General features: G+C 39.6%; 1 protein-coding gene across 6 annotated transcripts in view; it reads right to left on the bottom strand.

Moving 5' to 3' along the window:
- Positions 1-21,911, bottom strand: part of kcnab2a (potassium voltage-gated channel subfamily A regulatory beta subunit 2a) — a 99,558-nt gene that overhangs the window by 19,347 nt on the left and 58,300 nt on the right. For 4 of the 6 annotated variants that reach the window (XM_026167683.2, XM_080301786.1, XM_026167685.2 and 1 more), the window contains 5 exons: positions 5,838-5,881; positions 5,581-5,618; positions 5,261-5,340; positions 645-689; positions 48-92 (listed from right to left, as the gene is read on the bottom strand). In XM_026167683.2, the coding sequence (XP_026023468.1) occupies positions 48-92; positions 645-689; positions 5,261-5,340; positions 5,581-5,618; positions 5,838-5,881 (252 nt within the window). Of the gene's footprint in view, positions 1-47; positions 93-644; positions 690-5,260; positions 5,341-5,580; positions 5,619-5,837; positions 5,882-20,389; positions 21,463-21,911 lie in introns of those variants that run through there. The other 2 variants (XM_080301785.1, XM_026167681.2) reach the window with 2 other exon arrangements.

Below are 21,911 nucleotides of genomic sequence, written 5' to 3'. Positions count from 1 at the left end.
GTAGTTTTTCCATTTGGGCAAACAGCAGAGTTAAGGATGAAACTTACTTTCCACCCCAGAAGATCTTTGTTGTTATCACCAAACTCGAACGTCTGGAGAAAGAAAAAAAAAAAAAGTAAGCAAACATCTGTTACAACATCTGCCAAGCAAACATGCTGAACTACATTAAAAAAAGCACTGGAGTTGCTTATGCACATGCACAAACTATAATCTTTAGGTCATTCATGCGTTTCTACCTTATTCTATCAGCATCACTCTCGCACACATCCTACAATAACGGTGTCTGTGCCAGAACGCAAACAATGCCAGTGAATGAGTGCTGCGAGCACATAAACCTGATCTGATATAACCTGAGCTATACAAATACCCATACAGGACCGACAAAGTAGAAGACAAGCCACTAGAAGTTCATCCATTATTTATCATCTTTGAGGAGGAGACACTGGAGTGTGGCAAGGCTGCCCACATTAATCTTTCATCTCCCCACCTTACTGTTCCGGTTCACAACACACAAGCCTCCCAATATGTGCAGAGGAACGAGATGATACAAGATTAGGCCAGATGGCTGGGAAGGAAATTAAAAAAAATAAAATAAAATAAATAAAAAAATACAAAATGCAATTAAAGTGTGCCTCATATCATACCTCCATCCTTTTTTCTTTATGATGTTTCCGAGCACCACCTCTGCCCTATGAAACAGATGGAAAGAGAGCATGATTAAAAAAAACATTAAAAAATAATAGATAGTCTTGAAATGATATGAGCACTTATATCCGACTGTCTCAAGATTTAATTATTTAATTGATTAACGCAGTCCAATTCTTCGCCCGGTCCCAGCTGTGCTGTCGAGCCACCACCAAGTCACTCATTAGCAGCCACAGGGGTGCTAATGAGTGACATTACGTTCAACACGGGGCTCATTAGGGCTGGGCAGAAACCTGTCAGCAGGATGTCTCTCCAGCTCCCTCTGACAAATAATGAGACACCTCCTTGTGACACAGTTTCACATAAAATCCAACTGGCTGTAGAGGTAGAAAAAGCGTCATGCCAGCTAAGATTTGTTTACGTTTGCCGATGAGTACAGCTAGCACCTCTAATTGACACAGTTTTCAAATATTACGGCAAGTATCCGATTTGTGCACAAATTCAAGGACCACAATTTACCCATAGCACAGCACATTACAGCTCCTGTCAGTGTGACAGTCTGAACAGTTTCAGTAATGTGCAAAAGTTTAAGGTATCAGAATACTTTATTAATCCCCGAGGAAACTGTGTGGGTTACAGTTGCTCCAAGACAGTAACAGTAACAGACTAAACTATTTAAATAGTGCAATATGTTTCAGATATTACAAATTTAAGAAATGGAACTAATATCTACAAATAGCTCAATTATAAATATCAAGAATATTACAGAGGTGGTTATAAATATCAAGAATATCAAGAAGTTTAGGAGTTTTAGATTTGCACAGATCACACAGCAGATTGATCATCCACGCATTTTAAATCGCAGTGAGAGTCACAATGGCATACCCACAACCCCCCAAAAAAGACAAGAGGCCACAAATGGTAAATTCCTAACCTAAATATTTCAATACAAGATTACTTGGCAGAAAATAATAAGCTGGCTCTAATTATGTGGAAGTATTAAGGACAGCTGATACCAAAGAGAATGGCACAACCATGTTTGTATAAAGTCGAATAATGTGCAAGTTGTTTGTTTTTTTTTAAAGAATAATTTTGAAACCTTTTCATGTTTATACATTACTTGAATATCCTGGTATTTCTGTATGAAACATAAATGTACCTATATTTTTGAGTGGAAGAACACTTTTGTAAATCTGGAATTACTTTTAAATTTGTTTGAACTTTCAAGAATAATAGCAACAACAATTAAGTACAAAGTTGGCAGGATCAGTTGTCAGGTTAGCCCATTATCCTTAGGCCTCTGAAAAAGGGAAACAATGTATAAAATCATCAGCAATTCCAATTAATGTACAATTTTCTGTTAAATCTCTTAAATTACAGCTAGAAATCTGCACTTCAGTTACAAATAAATCATTCATATTTATGTATTTTTTAAAATCATAACTATATTGATACACCAATGATTGATAACCATGGGTTATTATGTATCATAACTCAAAAAAAAATTAGATTATAAGCACATAATAAACTTTGTAGTGCTGTACCCTTTTTCCTTTTTTCCCCTGCATCCTAATATTCGACAGCTATGACCAGTCCTGCTCATGTGTACCACTTGCTACTATATGTATGCAAAGCATGCATGTATGAATGATTAAAGGCTACGTTCACACTGCAGGTCTTAATGCTCAATTCCGATTTTTTGATCAAATCCGATTTTTTTGTCTGCTTGTTCACACTACAAATAAAATGTGACAGCAAACTAGTGTGAACCCTCAAAGCAGCCCGCATGCGCAAAAGAAGACATCACACACAACGCGCTCTGTTTAGACCCAGACCAAACAATATTGTTTGACTGATGGCCCTTAATGTAAAGACTTTGGCTTTGATGCGCTTTCGCCTGCAGTGTGAATGTAGCCTTACTTTAATATTCAGGGGCCATTTGTTTGTTTGCTTCGCTTTTGTCTCTGTTTCAATTGAATATTAAATCCTGCATAACATTTTTGTACCATTTATCTCCACCTTTTGTTTGCCATTTATTAAAAGATAAATTAAATTAAATATTCAACCTCCCCACTCGTGTGTTTGTGCCTCTGTACATTCTGCTGATCCAAACAGCAGCTGCCCAAGTACAGTAGACACTGCATTATTACTCCGAGTGATTTCAGCCTCTGCCAGCTGGACTCACATCTTTTTTTAAACAACGAGCAATGAACACTCCCCTGAGAGCAATGATGTGTGTGTGTGTGTGTGTGTGTGTGTGTGTGTGTGTGTGTGTGTGTGTGTGTTTCTGGCTCTTAGTATTGCCCCTTTGAAATGTGAGTAATTTGAGTGACCAAACATAAGGTTCACTGAGCCTCGAGCAGGTTGCCTTTCTTCATCCACCCATTAATTAAAGCTTTGCTTTATTTCAATGCTGAGTTGCTTTCTGACTTAGGGCAGGAAGCAATGATGTAATGCGGCACTACTCATGGATTCTTTATATTTTATTACTTTCACATTCTTCAGGGCTTATGCCACCTGTTTTTCACCATGTCACACATTTAATATTGATCTCCAGCAAAATGCCTCTGAGCCTGAGAGAAAACAAAGACTAAAATTCTGTTCTGCCAATTACTGCCATACTTTGAAAAGCTTTCGTGCCATGTGTGCTTGCTGATAAGAGCAGCTACATGGGTTAAGCACAACACATTTGTTTGTGCAAAGAGACATATTTGTTTATATTTCTCAGAAACAGTAGCTCATGTATTCGGATGGATATGCTAATCAAGCATCACAATCAATATTTGAATATTCTTGTGCGTTCAGTGTTTTGTTCCGTGACCAATTTTTTAGTTGAGGGCTAAGCTACAACAAACAGCCTACAAATCTAATTTATTTATCTGTCCAAGCTCACCACACAGAATCGACTTCACAGCAGCTGACTGTGCAGCCACCAACACCACCACTTCACATCCTCCAAGCCCGACTGATAGAAAGAATCCTAAGCCACAACCGAGGACTTCACATGAAAGCTTTTTCCATTATGACGCGCAAACTGTGTGATTTGTTCGACTCCTTCTCGTGTGTTTGTGTGTAATATAAGCTCCTTGGTGCTGCTTTGCAGTGGAAGCTGTCAGGATTAACACCTGTGCAACACATTTCGAGCTGTGTGACGTGCTGTCACAAACACTTGCACGTGCCAGGCTTGTCCTTTCTGTTCAAGTGTGGTTCTGGTTTATGGCAGCACGATGATCAAAGCCAGAGTTGGTTTTGCTTCTGTGTCAAAGATCAACCTCTCTCATGAATAAATCAACAAGACTGCTGAAAACTCCCCAAAACATTAACATCGTGGTGTGATGACGTGCATCAGACCACAGCTGCTGAGGCATTAGATGCGAAACGAGGACAACCACTGAGACCTACAGCTTGTTTCTCCTCTTTTGTTATCTTTTGATTTCCCTTTCTGAGACACGGGGACTCTGATGCATCTCCCCAAACATAATGGAAAAAATAGAATAATCTCAGGAGGATTTAAACAGGAGACTTGCTCCCGTTAATAAGAGACACTATTTGCAAAGGATAATCCCTTAGATTATTTCACAGCACCCAGGCTACTACAAAGCCAGACTAATCCATACTGGAATTTAAACATCCACTACATCCAGCAATAAAGCAACATGCTTTCTGAGGTTAAAGTATCATCACTGCCCATCCCCTAAATTTATGCCACGAATACCCGAACCCTGACAAATGGCACTTTTCGTTGTGAAAAGCAGGCCAGGCAGACATTAATTTCTTCTCCTCCTTTAATAATAGCCAAGAAAATGAGGAGTTGATTCATCGAGATAAACATACTGTGGAGCTTACCCAGAGGCTGAATGCCATTAAACTATTGTTTGAGAAGAGGGTAAAATGAGACGACATAATTATTAGCATCAGTTAAACCTCAAACCATGTGAAAATAAACGATGGAAATAAAACATTTATGCATTTCCATCGTCATATATTCATTTAATAAAGGTTAGTTTGTTTAGAATGCACTTTGTCACAAAACAGCTCTAGCGTGTCTGCTGTAAAAAACAAAAAACAATTAAGATACACGTGGAAAATATACGTAAAGAGAGATGAATCCTGTAACACCAAAAGAAAATTCATCCACCCTGGGACTGTTGCAGAACGTCTCCAAGCCTCTGCATATGATGTCGATGTTAAATTGTAATGTTGTGATTGTCATGTCTTTTCTGTCTTTTATTTAAATGAACTTATATAAAAAGAAGGTCACCCAGAGAACCCCTCCTCAGACGACTGTCCAGATTTTAAGTTTTAAAGAAATTCTGCTTTACAGTTTTTATGTATTCTAGGAGACAAACAATTCAGTGCTCTCAGGAAATGTGAGATGGATATTTGGCATATTGGTAAGTTACCATAAGTAAAGACAACATGCTGGCACCTTGACTCTGTATTACATCACTTCTAAATGTGGAATATTTGTGCACCACTATAGCTCAAACACCTGACTGGAGTCTGCAAGTACATAACCTCTGCTTGCCTTCATAATCAATCACACATTAGCAGTTTGGTAATGTTTGCTGCTACCACTCACTCCTAAGTGACTCGCCACACAGGATATACTCACTTGCCAGCAGCGTAGACCTCCGCTGTGTCAAACAGATTGATGCCATTTTCATAGGCCAGAGTCATCAGCTGCTCTGCCATCTGTTGAGAGAACAGGGGAGAAGGAACAGAGAGGGGAAATGATGGGGTGAGACCACTGATGTGAGGTGTTAGTAAATTTTAATTATGAAGCTGGCTTCACAGGACTAGAGTCTGCCTGTTGACTCTGTCAGAAAAGTAAAAATAGGCTTCTTGAGCAACCTAGGATATCTCAGATCATATGGAGGGTTTCCATTCCAAAGCTTTGATGGATAGAAGCTGACAAAATGCATCTGCTCTCACCTCATCTGTTATCTGTCCACCAAACGTCACCCATGTTCCTAAAGGGAATGACAGAGAAGTGGGGTCAGAGAATTAGTACACAAACATGCAAGTAGAATAAGAACCTTTTTGTTCTTTCTGACATACTTAAACTCAATTTTTTCACACTCTGTTTAATAACACTTTCTCTCTGTATAGAGAACAGGTTTTATATTGGCCTCCCCGGTCTGTCATACTGAGTCTACAGCACGCACAAACAGTTTGTCTTGTGATCTTACCTAATCCAAGGCAGGATACCCGCAAGCCCGACTTCCCGAGGTTTCTGTCAAAACAGAGGAAAATACATTAAAACTAATGCCGCACTGAGGTGGCAGTGATTTATGATCTTTTGTCCTCAGGCAGTGGCTGTGACCAGCACAGTCTTTCAGGAATGACTGTTTGAAAAACAAAATAAACAAAAAACCCTATCGAGCTTCACTAGAGTTCTCTCATCTTTAGGTTGTTGCTGCAGTGGAGTGACAGAAGCTGGAAAGAACAAGACTTTGTATGGATCTGTAACTTGCCCGAATGAATGTGAGAGTGAATGAATAGTGGTATTGTAAAGCGCTTTGAGGGGTCCCGAAAAGCGCTATATAAATGCAATCCATTATTATTATTATAACATAGTGCAGCACTGACACATGTTGAGGGGATGGCTAACGAAGCACATCAACGTATGAGCTGACAATGAGAAGGTGTTTGTGCTCACCAAAATGTCCGGGGGTGGGGGGGGGGGGGGGGGGGGGGAATCAGAGACAGGAAGTGAGTATTAAGCAGTCCCACCATGACATCCACTGAAATTTCTCACAGCACACCAGGATCCCTCAGCCGCCATCTGACTAAAATCCCCTGCAGCAATGCGGAAGCTTGACTACACACAACAACTTGCTCCTAAAGCTGGCGTCTCTGAGCCAATCACAGTCCAGACAGACCCCTCTGCTTGACAATCACAGCTTTGGTTAGGTCTTTAGCTTGTGCAAGCTTTTGCTTGTGCAAGCTTTTAAAGTTTTCTAATATGCCTGTGGTTCCTCAGTATCATAACAGATTTGTTATGAGCACTGTTATATAATCATTTCACAAGGAAATCAAACCATCTCTTCTGGTCTGCAAAAACCTGACGACTACAATATTTTATTACTTCAGAGTTTTCTGATCTAAGACATTAAAAATACAAAACCAAACGTGCTGCTTCTGGTCAAACACCTTCACGAGATAATCTGGCAGTGTAAAAAAGATAAAAGAAATGTGGCAGAGATGATGTAACGTGTGCAGGAGTCAACGTAAGTATGTGGGAGGCTATCTAATATATTTTTATAAGACTGGCTGTATAGAAGAGCTGAAATGAAAAAGGGGTAGAGAGGGAGACAAAGGTGTGCATGTGTGTAGATGTGCGTTTTATATGGCTGCTTGTAACAAGTGGGACTGTGCATGCATGTGAGTGGGTGTTCTGTGAAGCACTGATAAAATTGCTGCAGTAACTAACAACACACTTTCTTCAATGTGTTCTTAACACCAAGTTCAGAAACAGAGACTAAAGCTGCTGAAACCTCATTGTTATCGTACATTATCTAAGTCAGTTACTGTACACTTGTTTAGCACATAAACAAAAACAAAACAATTAAGCTTAAGGATTTACCTTTCATGCTCACTACCATCCAACAATATTGGCTCGACTTCTGGGTCAGTAAACCAACATAGATGCTCATGGAGTCTATTTATTTCTATTCTTTGGTTTCTGAGAAAAGCTCAATTTTCTAAGCCATCAAATGTTTGGGTGAGCTCAAACAACACTGAAAATTCAGTTTGTGTATTTTGCCGTTTGTGTTCCACTTGTTTCTACGAAGAGCCTCATTAAAATGATCCGTTTGGGTCAGTGAAGTCTGGCAGTCGTGTTACACTGTAAATCAGAGAGCAAGATGACATCACATATAGGAGCCTCCTGCTTTATAAACAAACAAAGTTTGTCATGAGGGAGAAGAGAGCGTGATCTAATGAGTCCATGTGTCCTAACGCTGCATCGCAGTACAAGTCTACTGTGGCAAACCACTGGAGCCCATCAACAATTAACTGCCTCTTAATTGCATGAGTAAAACTGCCCCTCGGGACGCTGTTGTGCGGCATCACAGAGATAACCAACACCAAGAGCAGTTTCCTGACTGAAACTGTCAGTGGAGCATGTTTGCTCCAGAGTATTTAATGATTTTAGAGTTCACAACTATATTAAGAAAATGAGATGCAAAGTAAACATTTCCATCAGGTGCATTAAAGCGTATTACAAAGCAAAGTTTTCTGTCTTAACTGTCACATGAGCACGCTAAAACATGAATACTGCACAGTGGATGTGAATGTACAAAAAGAGAGGAGTAAAAGAATAACCGTTCCATCATTGTCAGGATGTACCTTTGTCAGCACACTGTTCTCTTCAATATTTTACTGGAGTGGCCTTGAATACTGCATTGTGCATTTCGGCAACAATCCTCCACCAGGGCCTGCAGGTACGCAGGAGTCAAGTTCCTGCTGAGCCTCAGCATACATGAACCGCAGCAGTGAAGTCATCCATCTCACAGCCTCCTCAATAATGAGGGAGACAGGTACAGTACAGGACAGTAACAACACTGTAGCCACACGGACAAAGCCAGAAAGGACCCACCGAATCGGACAGATGTGAAGTATGCGCAAAGCCCAAGTGGAAAGGGGAAGGTTTTTCACTGTGTCACACTTTGTGTGATTAAACAGGGCCTGGAGTCTGTTTAGAGTTTGTTTACACACGTGTTACACAACACATTAGCGTGATACAAAACCTGGATGAGAATGTTAATCACTGCAGATATTTTTCCTTTCAATTTATAGGTTAATTTTAAGTCAGAGAGATCTCCTGGACCACCCCTGACTCTTTTTGTTGTGTATTAATTATTTAAATAGTAATTTGCAGATTACTGACTCACTATGCAGCAACACAACAAAAATATAGCTGAAAAAAACCATCTTCAATCACAAAACAAGCAGCAGACACTATGGCTTCCAATAGCACCATCTTATTTTGTGTGTTCATTGCATGAATTAAATAAATAAAAAGATAATTATCTGTCACGTTACTGTAGCTTTGCTTGTCAAAAGGAGTCACACATTTTCTATCTGCCAAGGCTTAAATGGGTAACTTCCCATAAATAACACAGTCCCATCTAATAATTTCCCTGAACACAAGTTTTCTAGAGGTCCCACTGGGGCAATTAATACAATTTTATACATCAATATTATTTAACATGTTATGCAGTGGCATCTATCAGCTTAAGAATTAAGCTGACACTACAGACAGAGATGTCCTGCGATACAGAGCAGGGCATGCAACCCTTAGGCCTTTTAAAGTCAGATTTGATAACATCATATCAGCCATATACACTGATGAAACAAAACATTAAGTCCACCCCCTGCCTATTTGTCCTTTGTATGTAGTAAAACATCTCCTGGCTCTGCAGAAGCCTCTAAAGGTGCCCTGTGTTATCTGGCAACCAAGATGCAGATGCAGACCCAAGTCCTGTAAGTTGTGCTTTGTAAATGCCACAGATTTGATTTGTTCCAGCACATCCTGCAACACTGTGGTGCCGGTTTATGGGTTATCCTGCTCAGACTAAGACTAAGTCCTGTACTGTTTCGCCTTCATGAGATACAGAATATTACAAAACATACTATGAAAAAAAGCTGTACTCTTACCAAATAATACATCTGCTCACACTGCTCACCACTGTTAGAGCTGATCTAAGGTGGGAAAATTACATAACAAAATCAAAGGGAAAACTTGGGTGAGCAAAAAGTAGAGCTGGTGGCATCCAATATCAGAAATTAATCTCAGCAGAATCTCCAGATTCAACGCACAACGATTTCTCACACAGCTATGATGCTACAGGGAGTGCAGAATTATTAGGCAAATGAGTATTTTGTCCACATCATCCTCTTCATGCATGTTGTCTTACTCCAAGCTGTATAGGCTCGAAAGCCTACTACCAATTAAGCATATTAGGTGATGTGCATCCCTGTAATGAGAAGGGGTGTGGTCTAATGACATCAACACCCTATATCAGGTGTGCATAATTATTAGGCAACTTCCTTTCCTTTGGCAAAATGGGTCAAAAGAAGGACTTGACAGGCTCAGAAAAGTCAAAAATATGCAGCAGTCTCAAAAGTGCAAAGCTTCTGAAGCGTGATCATCGAACAATCAAGCGTTTCATTCAAAATAGTCAACAGGGTCGCAAGAAGCGTGTGGAAAAACCAAGGCGCAAAATAACTGCCCATGAACTGAGAAAAGTCAAGCGTGCAGCTGCCAAGATGCCACTTGCCACCAGTTTGGCCATATTTCAGAGCTGCAACATCACTGGAGTGCCCAAAAGCACAAGGTGTGCAATACTCAGAGACATGGCCAAGGTAAGAAAGGCTGAAAGACGACCACCACTGAACAAGACACACAAGCTGAAACGTCAAGACTGGGCCAAGAAATATCTCAAGACTGGTTTTTCTAAGGTTTTATGGACTGATGAAATGAGAGTGAGTCTTGATGGGCCAGATGGATGGGCCCGTGGCTGGATTGGTAAAGGGCAGAGAGCTCCAGTCCGACTCAGACGCCAGCAAGGTGGAGGTGGAGTACTGGTTTGGGCTGGTATCATCAAAGATGAGCTTGTGGGGCCTTTTCGGGTTGAGGATGGAGTCAAGCTCAACTCCCAGTCCTACTGCCAGTTTCTGGAAGACACCTTCTTCAAGCAGTGGTACAGGAAGAAGTCTGCATCCTTCAAGAAAAACATGATTTTCATGCAGGACAATGCTCCATCACACGCGTCCAAGTACTCCACAGCGTGGCTGGCAAGAAAGGGTATAAAAGAAGAAAAACTAATGACATGGCCACCTTGTTCACCTGATCTGAACCCCATTGAGAACCTGTGGTCCATCATCAAATGTGAGATTTACAAGGAGGGAAAACAGTACACCTCTCTGAACAGTGTCTGGGAGGCTGTGGTTGCTGCTGCACGCAATGTTGATGGTGAACAGATCAAAACACTGACAGAATCCATGGATGGCAGGCTTTTGAGTGTCCTTGCAAAGAAAGGTGGCTATATTGGTCGCTGATTTGTTTTTGTTTTGTTTTTGAATGTCAGAAATGTATATTTGTGAATGTGGAGATGTTATATTGGTTTCACTGGTAAAAATAAATGATTGAAATGGGTATATATTTGTTTTTTGTTAAGTTGCCTAATAATTATGCACAGTAATAGTCACCTGCACACACAGATATCCCCCTAAAATAGCTAAAACTAAAAACAAACTAAAAACTACTTCCAAAAACATTCAGCTTTGATATTAATGAGTTTTTTGGGTTCATTGAGAACATGGTTGTTGTTCAATAATAAAATTATTCCTCAAAAATACAACTTGCCTAATAATTCTGCACTCCCTGTAGCTAGTTTTTTTTCTGCCTTATTAAGAGTGTCTTTGCAGTATTTTTCTTGTTTACGTTGGCTAAACAGCCCCCTACCAACAAGAAAGAAAAAAGCTGTGCTATTTTTGGCCCTCTCCACTGCTCACTGTTTTTATGTGCGTATGTGTATGCATCCCATCTGCCCTCCACAAAGCAGTCAAACTATGTGAAACACTTGATCCCAGATTAGTTCTGCTAAACCCAGTTAGCCAGGAGACCATTTACCAATTAAATCAGCAAGAGATCAGGCAGAGAACTCCACTGCCTTAAAAGAAACTGATCAAAAACACAATTCTCAAGATTTGAGTTGTTAATGAGCTCTACATATTGATGTACTGATATGATAATGTGGTACAACACATACAATTCTTATTTAATGCATGGATCCTACTGTAACTGTGTGCTTTAGATTTACTAGCATAGTTGAGAGTGATGAATGAGGAAACAAGGTCACAGAGCTGCAAAGATTAATGTGTTGAGAGCTATGCCAACTGAGTAGAACTATTAATACAACCTCATCTGTGGCTTCAACTTCAAAAGAAAGCACACACTGAATGCCACCAGCTCGCACTGGCTGCAGGTGGTTTTTCTCCTCCATTCAAGTCTATGTGACAATTGGAGGGAGGAAGGGGGGGCTTTAAGGGCACTCATTACGCTCATTTGCAACTGCATATTTTTATTCATGGATTCCACTAGTCTACTAGTGTAAATTTGCATGACTCACACTTGTAACTACGTGTATTCATTAAGGTAGAGTTATCCACCTTCAATAATACTCACTGTCTGGGCCCAACTATTACTGCTGTTGCTGAGAGACACACCAATGAACTGTAACAGTCAAAACAACAAAGAATAACAAATGCTTTAACCTACCAACTATGTTGGCCATAAGTGGACCTTTTTAAAAAACAAAACAAACAAACAAAAAAAAAACTCTTACCGTAACTCATTCATTTCCCTTTCTATACATGTAAAATGGCTCTCCCTCATCTACTTCACCACTAGGCGAGACGTGGAGATAACCTTGTCGTCTGCAAATACAATTGGAGGATGAGGATGGTGCAAGGTAGCCAAACCTTTGTTTGCGTCGCAATTGTGTGCAAGAAACATCTAAGTCAAAACTGTCATATGCAGAGATGCTAACATAGCAAACTATCACAAACCTGAGCAACCTTATCCAATTCAGGGTTCCTAGATCTCACAGGGTGAGAGTCAGGATACACCCTGGACGGGTTGCCAGTCTGTTGCAGGCCCAACAGATACAGAGAAGCATTCACCCTCATACATACGGCCAATTTAGAATCATCAGTCAAACCATATCTTTGGAGGAAGCTAGAGTAACTGGAGAAAACCCATAACCTGTTATGCAGCACTGTTAACCACTGCACCACAGTGGTTTCGCTTGCACGTGCAGGTAATAAACAAAGAGAGGAACAGGATGGAGGACTTTGGTTTGCCAAAAAATTTACACTACCATTATCTGCTTTGTATGAGCTGAAGTATACAGCATGTTAAGCCTAATTATCAAATTACCTCAGGATTCACCTTACTGGTATGAAACATGAAAATGTTCAGTCCTTTGTTGTGCACTTCCTACACCCTGAGGATTTGTTCATTGCTGCTAGCAGGATGACCTTTCTTGGAACAAAACAAAAAAAACAAAACATAGTGTTGCTCCAGAAAAAAGCCAAAGATGGATTTGTGAGGGAGAGTTTTGACTGCAGGCGGGTGGATTTAAAAAAACAAAAAAACAAAAAAAAAAAAAAAAAAATTAACATAAATATTCTGACATTTTAGCCAATATGCTAAATCTATTTTTGATCTAAAAGAAAATGAGAAAATCAACATCAAACTTCTCATAGGTGTCTCTTATAATGAAGCTAAAAAGCTTAGCACAGCACTCAATTTCCCCACGCTCTCTAAAAGCATGCACATTTTTTAAATATAGGCACCATGAAGCAGACAACAGTAGAGATCTACGTTACAAATCTCAATCTTTGACCTATCACTCTATCACGTAACTTTTTAATAACCACCTTACCGTAAGCATAACCTTCCATCTACATGCAAAAACACATATACAACAGGTCAGGATAGACGTCCCAGCTAAATATGAATTTAAGTCTTCATACAACAGTACAATGAGTGGTGCAATACTTGAGTATTTACTATCCATGCGTGTGGCCAAGGCAAAATTAGTGTGTTCTCAAGAAAATATAAGAAGATTTATGACATTAACTGCAACCAACACGGGGTTTCCTCCAACTGTCAAAAATGCAATTTGTTTTTAGGTTGAAGTTGCAATTTTATTATATTATGCCATTTTTATGGAGTTAACTTCCTTTGTTGAATGTATTCTGTTTAACACTGTATTCTGTTTGCTTGTAGTGCCGTGTTTGTCAGCAGCCTGAGAAGATGTCAAATTTGATTTAATATTGTGCATAGAAAACATCTACACACCACAGCCAAAAACACAGAGCCAGTGGCAGTGAAGCACTTTAAGACAGCTGTCAATGGCAGTTTATTTTCTTCTTGGACCTAAACAGATTGTTGGCTCAGAGGGTTTTCCCAAGGCTGAATTTGTTTTCATCCAACTCAGGCATTTTCAGAGGTTCTTGTCTGGGGATAAATCTGCCCGTGCCTACAGGAATGGAAACTCTTCTGCTTTGTGCTGGAGAGTAGCAAATGGGAGCTTAGCAGAACCTGCGGGGTATTCCAAGTCCAAGCAATGGTTCATACTGTATACTGTGTTTTTAATATCATACTAAGCTGTACTCAGAACCAATATTGGTCTGATACCAGCTGCGATTCTGGGATTAGATATCAGTGAAGAAAAAGCATAATCCAAAACAACCCATTATCCCAAATTACAGCATAGCGTAGACGAGTAACAAAAGTCTCTTTAATCACAGCTGATCCTTGGAAAAAGTTGCCATGATTGGTTTCACAGCTGATATGTGAGCTCAGTCATTGACAAATGCATTATTAACAGATTCGTTGTTTAAGAGAGGGGAAACAATGGTATTAGGCATCACCAGATACTCAAGTGTAGCAGTATCGGCCTTTGAGCCATCCCCGAATTTAACATTTTAACATTTGTTAAAAGTAATAACTTCTCAACTTAACCTAAGATAAATCACAAACACACCTACAACAATTATTTGATAAATCGATGATTAAAAGATGTCTCACAGACAATCGGTCCCGTTTTGAGAACTAAAAGCCTAAATTCTGTTGTTGCAGCTACAACACTGTTTCTCGAGGAGTTGAAACGTGTAAATGCAAATTCAGCTGGCACTGCATTAAAACTGACAATCTGCATTGGAAATCACTACTTTGGCTCAGGAATCACTCTGAAACCCATTATCTGTGAACAAAGTTTGTCAATGTGTCATCAAATGCAAAACTCAACAGGTGGAAAGCATTTGATCAAAATATTATTATTATTTGCTTTAAATTATGTATTCTAACTATAATGCATAGTTCAAAAACAGCAACCATTAATGAGCAGGGGTTCATTAATGCATTTGGCATAGTGAACTTGAACATCTGTGAAGGCACCAACAATGCAGAATGACATACATTTTGGAGCTATAAGTGTTTCAACAACAACTTGTGGACAAATGAATCTGGGTGCCAAACTGGCCTGTAACCCACAGTAATTTTTTCAAACATTATAACATACGGTGCTTAACAAATTTATTAGACCACCACCCATTTAACACACAATTAACAGTAATACAGTGACCAAAATCACTTTTTATGTTTCTGTAATGGTTAATCTACCAGTATGCACAAGGTCTTCAACTTTAAATTACATCTTTAATGCTAAAATATAATTATTGTTGTTATCCAAGAATTTTCACATTTACCATTTTCCATAAGAGCAAGAGGGGAAAAAAAGGAAAAACAATATGTTTTAATTAGGATGCCAAATTGCATTCATTTCCTTGCATTCCTGAACAGAAACATTAATTTTAGAGGTTTTCTGACTTCTCAGAGAAATCAAACATGAATAAAGTTTGACATTTAATTAATAAATAATTACATAATTTGTAGTTTTAAACAAGTTTTTGAACAGGCAGAATAAACATCTGTATTCCAAAAATTAGCACACAGTTCTAATCAGTTTCCACACAAGAGGAAGTCAAACTGTGCCACAAATGTTTTTTTCTGAAGTGTGCCACTGACATCTGACTCAAAGTGAGCATATAAAGATAAGTATGATGGTTTTCTTTGTAACAATGGCTCATTTTTTAAACTTCACTTGTATAGCTTAGACGTCTATGACTGTAAACTGAATATGTTCGGGTTTTAAATGTGGAAAACTGACATATTTTTCACAAATTTGACATTTTACAGAAGCAAAAGAGATGAATCATTAATGTAAACAAATGACTGTCAAACTGTAATCAGAGGTTTTAAAAACACGCTGGTAAAAGATGTTGCTGATAAGAAGGAGATTACACTGGGTGCTGTGTCAATTAGGAGCAGGCACATACCATCTGGCTAATTAAAAAAAAAAAAAATGTTGAGGTTAAATATTCATAATACACATGACTAAGCATCATGCTGGGTAAGCTAAAGCTCTAGCTTTGTGCTGTACTGGATCCTCATATTTGAAATACTTTTGTTTGGTTGTTTGTTTGTTTTTACATATTACATAAGATGCAGTTCAAATGTTTCTAATCCAGAACACGAGATTAAATGCCATTTCACTGCCACGGCAAGTCCGTTGATTTTTAATTTGGAAATATAAACCGTCTCCTTACTGTATCCACACTAACAGCCAGCTATGGAAGCTAATCTATAATCTTAAAAACACTATGTACATACTGAATATAATCACACTTTTTACTAAATCTGTATTATACTATGCCCTACAGTTATGCTTAACCTTTCAGGCTAAAAAAAAAAATAATACAATGAAAGGAGTTATAAAAAAATCACTGCAAACATACTTCAGGAAACAGTAGAATCCACACTTTAATGCTAATCTATTCTGTTGCACACTACCTCTTCTTGGCAGTGTACACCAGAATTAATAAATCTAAGCTATTTCTAGTGCATTTATGAAAATAACATGCAGAGAAAATGAGTGGAGCTAGGACACGCACACAGAGGCTCTAATTAAACTCTATCAGTGAGGCAAATAAAGAGCAGCTTACATGAAGACACGCTTACAGATACATAGGCTAAATATCTTACAACAAACCCCCCACCGCCCAAGCTTACTCACTCTCCTGTGCACCGATACAGTCAAAACCTTGGTACATACACTGAAATGTGAGAGTACATCAATAAATGAACCATGCCACTCTTTGGCAGTTTCTCCCCACATGCCCAGAGCAAACAGATGGCGAATGTTCTGTACACATTTAAGATGGTACCTAAGTGGCTACTGTGGCCTCGAATCTGTACTGTGGATTATGCTTAGTATTTACTTCAGAGTAGCCAAACTGTACTGCTGCATGTTTGTTCTGTTCAACCACCACGGCTTATTTATGATTCATATTTTAAGGGGGAGTGCAGGCTGTGGAAAGCTGGTTCCCTGATGACGAGAGCCCTCAGAAGGCAGGAAAACGTCCCAGCAGGCTCCCACACTCACGACGCCCCAAATCTCACACCCACAGCTTTTGTCACCCGAGCCGTAGCGATGCATGGTGTGGTATTTGTGTAGTGAAATAGTGGAAAAAAGAAACACTCATACTCATTATTCTTAAAAACAAAAAACAAATCCTTACACAGACTAAAATGTTGCCAGAAACGAGCACCGCGGATGCATCTTCAATCTTACAGTCACAGCTAATAACATTAAAGCTGTATGGTGATAATTAGTGTGTAAATGTTTCATTTTCAGAACTCGGAAAATTGACACTCGACTCACATTTCGCTTTTTGTAACAGTATCTCTGCCATCTGCTACATTAAGTGACTTCAAGGTGCACTAAACAAAGACACCCCCAGGCTTCCAGGCTCCAAGCTTTTTCTTTTTTCCATTATCGATAATGACAATTTCACACAACGCAATTGTGGGATTTAAATGCCATTCGCTTACACAACACTGCCAGTAGTTATTTACTTTGGCTGGGATTCACTGTCAACTTTACAACTAAAAGTGGACCTCCAGACGTGCGAGGAATCCTACTGACAGTTTGGGCTAAGGCGAATTACTTGTAGATTTACACCAGGGGAGGAGATGAGTCAGCTCTGATTTACATGGCCTATGCAGTAAACGACACCGAGTGCAACACAGCATAAGTGTTTTGTAGCTGATGCGGACTGTGGCAAAGAACAAAGAGCATGCTTAGAAATATATCTCTCTAGAGCGCAACGGTTTAAGATGAATTCTTACAGTTTGACTGCACAAAGCACAAAAATGGCAGCCCAGCGGAAAAGCGATACGTTCAGAAACCCATTTACCTCAGCATTACTTTGCAGCAGTTTATTTGCAACATAGTGGGATGTAAAACTATCTCTTTTGAAGGCGAGTCAGCCAGGGTTTGGGTGACTGAGTGAGGAGCTGATAGTGGACTGTGAATGGCAGGGATCTTATGGGATTGACTCTCCACCTGCACTGCCTGCCCAGTCTCACAGATATTCTTCCATTCCTCGAGAAGAACTACTTTACATAATCACAAGCCATTTTGTGTGCGTCATTAATTCAGTCCTGACTGAAGGCATTTAATCATTCCTTAGAAGAGGTGCAGGCTCTCACAGTCCCGCCTGATTATTTTAACCAGACAGACAAAGTGTCTCATTTCAGAACTACAGGCAGCACAATAAAACCGCTGCAATCCCTCCATCCCGGAGGAAGGAGACGCTCACTTTGATGATTTTCTTGGCCTTGTGGGGAGAGGTCACTCCTCAACCTGCATCCCTGCCCACAAACAAATACCGTCTTGGTCCAAAGTTGCCATTCAAGGAAACGAGAGGACAGCATGCAAATGAAGCTAATGTGAATTTCACACTGCTATTCTGCAGTGAGGATACTCGGGGAAGTTTTCTTGGGTGGATAAGGCAGCTTTAACTGTATTCTTTTTGGGCCACAGTTATAAAACCACCAACCTCTTCAGCTGTCAAATCAGCATAATGAAAAATTCAATCTTCCTTTAACAGAGAGGAGAAAATGCTTAAGGATAAAAAGCAAAATGCAAGGCCATGTTAAAGGGCTTACAAGCTTCACCTCCAAGAGGCATGTTTCAAAGTGACATGAGCACAGATCACTCCAGCCAACTGTACTTCCTCGTGGGCAAAGGGCCTACACCAGCATTAACCTTAGCAATCTCCCTTTCTTGCTTTCACTCTCTTCCTTCCTTCCCTTTCAGTCGCATCTCTTCAAAACAAAACCACAAACACTATGCTGTAGCCTCAGTCCATGATTCTTTGAGCCTCATGCTACATTTAGACCTGCATTACCTTCAGTTTACATCAGATATGGGTCTGGTTCACAAACACCGAGCCTGTTATGTAGTTTGGACTACAATGAGGAAGACAAGAACACAAACAGCCACTGGCCCCCTGAGCTGAAAATGATTTTACTCATTCACTGTCATTAGCCTCAATAATGACGCCAAGACGACGAGGCTGCCGCTAGCAAATTAGATGCAAAGGATTGTGATGTGGCTTCTGAAAACAGTACTGAGGATAGATGTGTTGCCTCCAAACAGCTCTCCATGTTGTCAGTCAACAATCACACTTCACATTTCTTAATGAAAATGTAAACTGACTGACACAACATTACCTTCAGTTTTTCTTGCCTTTAGATTTGAGCTTCAAAATGTTATTATACTAATAAAATGATCAGAATTGAAAAATATGTTCTTGATAGGGTATTGTTTACTTTCCTATATTGTCCTGCAAAAATCAAACATCCACGTATCGTATCAAACGTGGCTTGAGTCAAAAAAAGTATTTGACTAAATTTTTAATCACTGTACCTAAAAAAAAAACATTTAAAAAGAGAAAGTATACCTTAGCAACACAAGACTACAAACATGAAGAAAGTACATTAGTCGGTGCTTATATATAGCAGACAACAGCAACTTGCTATTTAAAATGGATAAAATGTTTCTTTAAATTTTCATACGGCTCTTAAATTTTCTTGCTTTTTCTTGCAGGCCTTTTAAATAAACTTATCAACCTTTGATCATCTTTGAGTCACATGTGGGAAAATATACAGAGAGAGTCATTACTGAAAAATAAGACTGAATCAACTGTCCTATGCAAAGTGGATCCACTGCATTAATGACCAGATTGCTGCAGTGCATGATGCGCTGCACCTCACGGTGCTGAAAAGAAAGGTGAACTGCTTTTTCTCACTGATGCATGCAGAATTCTTTGTTCTGTACTATGGTTCAATTTGCAATTCACTCTTTTACCCTCAGTGCTTCAATATGCATTTAAAGCAATTCCACATTTACTATTATTCTGCTGCTTTTTCAGCCCTTTTGTCAAAGCTGGACTAATCTGAACGTTTCACTGCACATGTAGAACACATTTGCATTTTAATTTAAAGGCATTTCCAAAGGAAAACCTTTGCTTAAATGGTAAGTATGTCCTGTGTTAGATAACAAACAGTCATCAGTCTTCATGTCCACTACACGGGTTAAATAATTTGCCTTAAGTGATAGAAGAAGCTATTTTACCAGCACATAATCAGTAATCAGCTGTCTGGGGAGGTGGAATAAAATTCAATGCAGTATTTTATTAACATTTATAATGTTGCAGGCAGAACCCAAAGTGCAACGTGTTAATATTTTTCAATGATGTCAATGGCAATTTCCATTAGCATGCTCTTTCCATAACAATTGACAACTGGCATCAGTTTATTTAGTTGTGAATTGAAATACAATCAACCTAGTTACACCAAGTTAAAAGCAATCTGCAGTGATACTTATGGAACTACCATATTATTGTTTTAAGTAGTTTTAAGTATTAAGTAGTGCACTAGAGATAATACTAGAAAGTACTAGTAATTAACTACAGAGGGAGTATTCCAGTATATCTTAAATAGAAATAAAATCAGTTAAAACTACAATCTTTCTTCATTGCTCAATAGTTAAAGTTTTGGGTAAATTTCAATAACTGATTTTGATAACTTACTCATGGCAGGTGTCATCAATCGGAAAGGAATAACAAAAACAAATTAGCACATCAAGGGGGAAAACAATACATCCATTTTTAGTGAAGTAGTCTTGGTGGAGTCACAGAATTTGACAGCCACCATCATTCAAAATCTGCTTTGATTGGATGTGGCAATTTAAATGCTGAATGTCTTGAAGTTTTGGTATTTAGCCAGATGCAAATCTGTTAAGACATGCCCTACCTATACTTCATGCCAGTCTTCACACTTTGCTCGCTGGAGGAAGGCACACTCTGCACAGAGAGTTGTCCAAGACTCCGAGCCACCATCGCCACTGCTCTGAACTTGCTGCGGGTGCCTGTGCTGGGGCTGTTGGCATTCTGTCGATTTAGCCGGTCCTCCGTGTTGCGGCTTACCCCTCCACGATGATCCGTGCACACTAATGACACCTGCATCCTGGCTTCTGGCCGACTGTCCCAACTGCAGATTCCTTAATTAAACTCTCCTCTTTATGAATAAGGAGAGGAAAACACCAAGAGGTGCAGAGCCCAAGGATCCTCTTGGGAATGTGAGACTGTTCACTCACAAGAATCGAGCTTCACACTGCGCCTCTGCAAGAAATCACTGCCCAGTCTCTAGAGTGACTGTCCAGCACAAAATGTTGCAGAAAAAACAAAAACAAAAGGTACAAGAGGTGGGAGGGCAAAGGAAATGTGTGAAAATGGTGATGGATTGCTGATCAGGTGAAAATAAAGTCCTGGCAAACGAAGTCCAAATTCAAGCAAAACATTATAGAAACCTGCAGTCACTGCAGACTTTAGACATGAAACTCAAGTCTGACACAATGCAGTGGATAAAGCAACAATTTCTTTTAAAGTAATAATAAAATTAACAAAAAAAGAAAGAAAGAAAGAATGAAAGAAAAAAAAAAGAAAAACGCTGATTCTCCACTAAGTTTTTCCTCGATTGTCTCGGGTGTCTTCTTCTTGCTTTTTCTATTAATCAGAAGCTTGCAGGCAGATTCAGAGTCTTGGAATTTCCTTTTTAAAACTGAGCTTAGTGCTAAAGATTGCACCTCTTGGTGCCAAGCTTTAAGAGTAGCAACGCGTAGATCCACACAGAGAGATTGAAAGAATAAAACACGACACACAGATCCAGGAGGTTTTCATCTCTCCTTCTAGGTCCGCCTCGGCAATTACGCTGGCTGATGCATATTCGACTCAATACTACTGCATGTTAGTAAAAGGGCAACCTCATATTCACCTCTCACTGTTGCCTGGATTAAACTTACATCTGTATGCCCTGTGCTGAGCATAAAGCAGCACGGTGCACACAGGAGAGAGATGGAAGGGGAGAGAGAGAGAGTGAGAGAGCGAGAGAGAGAGCGAGGGGGGGTGGGGGCTGTGGTGGGAGGGATATGAAGAGAAGCTAAGAGGAGGAATATTCAGAGAGCCACGGCAGCGTGAGAGAGCAATGCACTGAAATCTTGTGTGTTTACAGCAGCTCTACAAAGACAGGGTGGTGCATTTTTGTGCTCCTCTCTATCTGTCGTCTGTTGCCCTGCAGTGTGATTTCATTTAGTTATTCTGTCAGGAGAAAAAAAAAGGAAGGATGAATGCTCAAGACTGTGCATTGCCTATGGCCCCAGAAAAGGGGTTTCTCACGTGGGTCTGTTCAACTGCCCATGAAACATTTATTATGCAACTTTATCTATGACAATATAAGACGGGCATGTGACGCACATAGCCGTGTACTGCTGTAAATT

The sequence above is a fragment of the Astatotilapia calliptera genome, chromosome 5 (genome assembly GCF_964374335.1).
Source record: "Astatotilapia calliptera chromosome 5, fAstCal68.1, whole genome shotgun sequence".
Taxonomy (NCBI): Eukaryota; Metazoa; Chordata; class Actinopteri; order Cichliformes; family Cichlidae; genus Astatotilapia; species Astatotilapia calliptera.
The sequence above is the reverse complement of the archived record's forward strand: the minus strand, read 5'-3'. Positions and strand labels throughout refer to the sequence as shown.